Here is a 5,735-nt window from a genome sequence, read left to right as displayed (position 1 = left end):
AATCAGAGATATTTGTCCAATTAAGTAATAATGAACAATGATGGTTGCCATGGTATATTTGGGTGATAACACTTTGTAATTTGGAATGATAAGTTATATTTTATTTCCACTTATGAATAGAAGTGATGGCATTTCTGTCACTAAAGAAAAGAGTTGGATATAAGTATCATTGAAATCTTCCATTAAGAAGGAAGAAAAACAGTTCTATCATGACATTTTAGGGAACACTGATATTTTGAAAATCTGGAGTTTACATTAGTCTCTTTTGGCTCATACATTCTTTCTCCCAACCAAATCTATCAATTTGATAACTATCAATGTGAGGATGTTACAATGTATCTCAGCATTATAACCCCCTTAAAGGTCACTTTCTTTTTCCACGAAGTGCCAAAGACAGAACACATATGAAACAGCCATCTAGCTCTTTGTCATGCTGGAAGAGAGAACTTTCAGCACAGCCTTCCTGATCTGCTTGGTCTTCACACTGTAGATGATGGGGTTCATGACAGGAGGGATCAGCAGGTAGGCGTTGGCAATCAGAGTATGCACATAGGGTGGAGCTCGTCTCCCAAATCTGTGGACAAAGGACAGACTGAGCAGTGGAATATAGAACACAGCCACAGCCCCGATATGGGAGATACACGTGCTGAAGGCTTTCTTCCTCTCTTCTGGGGAAGCAATGCTGAGGACAGTTCTAATGATCAGGACATAGGAAAGGACAATGAAGACAGAGTCAACTCCAGCAGTGGAGATCAGGGCAGTGAGCCCAACTGCACTGTTGATCCTGGTGTCTGTGCACGAGAGCTTCATGATATCAGGGTGGAAACAGTAGGAGTGGTGGAGCACATGGCTTCTACAGTAGGACAATCTTTTCAGAAGCACTGCGAGGGGAGTCTGGATTAGGGTTCCACGGGTGATGATTGCTACTCCAATTACTACTATTTTAAGGTCAGTTAAGACTGAAGCATATCTAAGAGGGTTGGTGATGGCCACATAGCGATCATAAGCCATAGCCAACAGCACTGAGGATTCCATGACAGTGAAGAGTTGAATGAAGAACATCTGTGACAAGCAGGCATTGAAGCTGATCTCCCTGGCATTGAACCAGAATATCCCCAGCATGGTGACCATGGTGGATATGGAGAGCCCAAGGTCAGTGGTGGACAGCATAGAGAGGAAGTAATACATGGGCTCGTGGAGGCTGGGCTGAGAGATAATGGCAAAGAGAATCAGACTGTTCCCTGACAGGGCCGTTGCATAGAGAAAGCAGAAGGGAATGGAGATCCAGGTGTGCAAGGCTTCCAGCCCGGGCACCCCAGTGAGCAGGAAAATGATGGAAGAGGCTGTGGTGTTCTCTGAGGTTGACATATTGAATTCAAACTTCCGTATTTTTAGTTGAGAGTCCTACAATGATAGTATATATTTATTGATGATATATCCAGTACAAAGTGGGTCACTTCACTGGTAAACATTTCTGGAAGACAATAGCTGTTACAAATGATGGCTTATTACAAATGGAGTAGGAAAACTGGAGGAACAAGTGGAGAGGAAGACCATTCCCTTAGAGAAACAAAGTCATGAAATGAAGAATTATATAAGGATGAATTTTATACAAACCTAATATGCTAGGTGAATTAAGTCAGACTCAGAAAGGCATAAACCATGAGTTTTCTTTTTCATGTGGAATCATTTTTTGGAAGAATATGAAAGCATAAGAGGGAGCAATATGGTTATGTATTTTAAAAGGGGGTGACTAGGAGACCAGATAAAGTTTGACTTCCTTGCCATAGTGAAAAAGTTAAGGAGGGCAAGAGATGTGGCTCATCGGGAGAACATTATATAGTTGGTGTGGAGCTCTGGGGGTCTGTCTCAGCTCCAGAAAAAGAAAAGAAAGAAAACAAGAAAGGAAGGGAAGGAAGGTAAGAGTGTGGGATGTGGGAGGGAGGGGGAAAGAGAGGGAAGGAGGGGGAAAAGAAAAACATACCATAACAAAAATCTGTACAATGATGCCAATTTCCTCAGCAATTTATATTCCATTCTAAAATACTTGTCTCTTCCCTCCATCATCCTGCTCCTTGTAATGTCTTTCCTTTACCACTCACAGCATGCTGCCTGTCTTTCTACAACAATGGTTCATGAAGTAGAAATTCATGGACTGACCCTGGACTCCAACTGCATAGGTAGCAGTGAATAACCTTATTGGGGCACCAGTGGAAGGGGAAGCCCTTGGTCCTGCCAAGGTTGGACCCCCAGTGTAGGGGATTAGGGGGGCAGTAATGGGGTTGGATGGGGAGAAGAACCCCCATATAGAAGTAGAGGGGGGTTAGGAGGCCGATGGATAGGAATCCAGGAAAGGGAATCACATTTAAAATGTAAATAAGAAATACCCAATTTAATAAAAATGGAAGAAAAAGAAAAAAGAAAAAAGTAAGAGTAAACCTTTTTATAACTAAAGATTTTTACAGTCTTTTCAAAAAGAAAAAGTCAGACTTAAAGAATAATAATGCAATGGCATGCCTATAATTGTTAATAAAAATATCTAGAATTTAAAACAAAAGAAATCTGGCATCAACTGACATGAAAAACTCTGCTGCATAGCATGACCTCTGTCCGGCTACATTTTAAAGTATTAAGACTTCAGTGGTTTGAAACAATGTACATTCCTTACAATTATCTGTGTTGGAGTGTAGCAAAACTGTTTCCTCAACTCAGGATCCCAGAAAGCAGAATTTGAGATTTCAGCCCTGAGCTGTGTGTTCCCCTGAAACTGAGAGTCCTCATCAGGTTACTGGCAGAATTCAAATCTTTGTGATATAAATTTGAGGTCTCTAGTCTCTTGCTGGCTGATGGGTGGAGGAGGAGACTCGTGCATCCTCAATGCCACCTTTGAGCTCATGCATGAGGTTCTCTCACAACATGATTTTGTACCTCTTCAAATACAAAACAAGAACCATCTGTAGCTTTACCTTCTCTCCAAAAACTCCTGTGATCATTGGATTCAGTCCTCTGAGAATTCTGCCACAAGTAATGGAGCCACCAACTCTCTAAACCCTTTTTTTATTATTTCTTTTTAAAATTATAACATAATTGTATCATTTTGTCTTTCCCTTTATTTCCTCCAAACCTTCCTTTATACCCCTCTGTCAAATCCATAGCCTCCTTTTTCATTAATTTTATGTGCATATATGTGTATGTATGTACATATAGTGACCATTTATTGAGCATGTTTTTCCTCTCATTCCACGATCACCACTTTATAAAATATTTGCATCAAGAAGAATAGAAATGTTGCTGAAAGTAATTTCTTGCCTTGTGGTGCCAGTTTCCTGACTTTCTCCCCACTGGTGACAGTGGAGTCTTTGCAAACAGGCCTGCACACTCCCCCTATTCGCCTGCCCTCAGCATGAAGTCACACTCAGTATCACATTGCTAAAATCATTTTTCCAAACTGGCAAATACCTATTTTTTTAAAACTCTGACAAGCTCAACCTGAGATTCCCCTTACTTGACCAAACTCCTGCATTCTGAAGTACTTTACTTAAATGGTGTAGCTTTCTCTTTTCTAAATGGGGCTAAGCTTTTTAGACTCTCCATCTGACCCATAGAGTTATTGATAAATTCAACATAAATTTCTGCTTATGGAAACACTCAGTGACATCACCTTCACTAGGTTGAATCACAAGAAAACATTTCCTCTGAGTTATGTATATTCTTTCAGATTCATACATACAGATTAAAGTTTATTCTATTGTTTGATAGACACTATCTGAAAATATACCTCTCTAAATAAAATAAGTTGATGGTAGGTGGACACCTTGCTTATTAATCATTTATATTCTTTTGAAAAGATACATCTCATTTTTAAATGTCTGTTTATAAGAGGTGGGGTTGTATAGGCTAGTGCAGGTGTCTACAGAGGCCAAAGCCATTGGACACCCTGGAATTGAAGTTAGAGACGGTTGTGAGCCCCTTACCATTGATGCTGAAAAAACAAACTTGGACTCTCCTTTTAACCACTGAGCCATCTCTTCAGGGTCTCATTATTCATTAATGCCTTCCATTATATTATAACAAATGAAAACAAAATAGTGTAAGGTTAACATTTATACAGTCTAAATATTTAAAGAACTGACCAGTAATTCTGAACTTAGCTCAGGACCTCAGTGTATGACCTTCGGCACCTCCTCTCTCTGTACTTCAAAAGTTCTCATTCAGATTTCATTGCTTAGAAGATGTGTGCGTGTGTGTGTGTGTGTCTGTCTGTCTGTCTGTCTGGGTTAATGTATTCACATATGGGGGGTGAACATACATTTGACAGGGGAACAAACACTTCAGGTGTAATCTCTAGCACCTTTCATCTTATTCTCTCCAGACAAGAATTCTCACTGAGCGTGGGACAAGACTGTCAGCTAGGACGCCTCCACAAACTCCCTATCTGTTGGCCATAGTGCTGGCATTTTACATGGGTACTGGAGATTCAAACTTCCATCTACATGCTTGCATAACAACATCTCTTACTCACTGACCTGTCTCTTCAGGTCCCTCGTAAATGAGACAGGGTCTCATATATTTTATGCAGGTATCAAACTCTATGTAGACAAGAATGACCTTAAATTTCAGATCCCCCTGCCTTCAACTCTAGAGTACTGGAAATGCAAGTGTATGACATTTCATCCTCTTTACCTCATTTATGCAGTGTTGTGGGTCAAAACTAGGGGGTGGTGAAGGCTACCAACTGAGCTATATCCCCATGCTCTCTACCAGAAAGTTTTATGTGATTCATGGAGTTTATTCATAGTCTCAACCCTATATGTATGTGTGTGTGTGTGTATATGTATGTATATCTCCCCTTCCATGTGTGTGTCTGTATGTATGTATTATGTATGTCTCCCCTTCCGTGTGTATGGTGTGTGTGTGTGTGTGTGTGTGTGTGTGTGTGTGTGTGTGTGTATAAAAATTTTGGGATTGTTTATGGATGACCCTGGTTTGTACTGCATGATAATCCCCTCCTCTGTCCAACCCTTTGTTAAATGACCTACTTATACTAAGATGATGACATCTCAGCTAAACTTTAACTCAGTACCAAAGGTCCTATGCTTAACCAATTTGAATTGTCTTTTCTTTGCCCAATATTGCAGCAAATTTTTTAGAATCCTGGGCAACCCTAAGTCCCATGAAATGTCTGCCTTCAACTAGACTGAGTTCTCCAAATGAGTACATAACCTTCCACTTTTATGAACTTTGGTAAGTCAGCAATGGTATGTGGGGGTTAAAATGGTAGCGTTTGTGAAGAATCAATGTGATAACAGTCAAACAGAATATGGGAGGTGTACGAGAATAGCCAATGAAGATGACAATGTTGGAGCAGTGCACATAGGGAAGGAGTGGCAGCCAGCTTTAGATGGCAGTTTTGAATGTTCTTAAACCACCCAGAAAACTCAAAATTGTAATGGTGCTCTAATCTCCTTTGTGAAGCAAGACAATTGTACTAAACTCACTTAGAATAGATGGCCCAAAGTTACAGATTTCTGATTTTTCTAGGTTTCCTTAGGAACCCAGAAGATGTCCATGAGGCTAATAAAATCTTTTTATTCTCATGAGAAACAGCAGAGGTAAAATCTATTGTTTTCCTGAATGTAACAGCTGTACTTACAATTACACAGATTGTTCTTTTGTGCCTTTCTCTTGGAGCCGGCAGAGATGCTGAGTTCTTCTGCACAGGGATACAGAACATT

At 40.2% G+C, this 5,735-nt stretch overlaps 1 protein-coding gene across 1 annotated transcript; it reads right to left on the bottom strand.

The window, feature by feature from the left end:
- Nucleotides 1-417: 417 nt before the first annotated feature.
- On the bottom strand, nucleotides 418-1,368 carry Or51f23c (olfactory receptor family 51 subfamily F member 23C). The gene has a single exon (NM_001000130.1). It carries the CDS (start codon nucleotides 1,366-1,368, stop codon nucleotides 418-420), a length of 951 nt encoding a protein of 316 aa, NP_001000130.1.
- Between the last annotated feature and the right edge of the window lie 4,367 nt (nucleotides 1,369-5,735).

This window comes from Rattus norvegicus, chromosome 1 (genome assembly GCF_021556685.1).
Source record: "Rattus norvegicus strain SHRSP/BbbUtx chromosome 1, alternate assembly SHRSP_T2T, whole genome shotgun sequence".
NCBI lineage: Eukaryota > Metazoa > Chordata > Mammalia > Rodentia > Muridae > Rattus > Rattus norvegicus.
This window is presented reverse-complemented; position numbering and strand designations above follow the sequence as displayed.

Coding starts and splice junctions, on each gene's coding strand:
- Or51f23c (NM_001000130.1), bottom strand. CDS start 1,368: ATGTCAACCTCAGAGAACACCACAGCCTCTTCCATCATTTTCCTGCTC.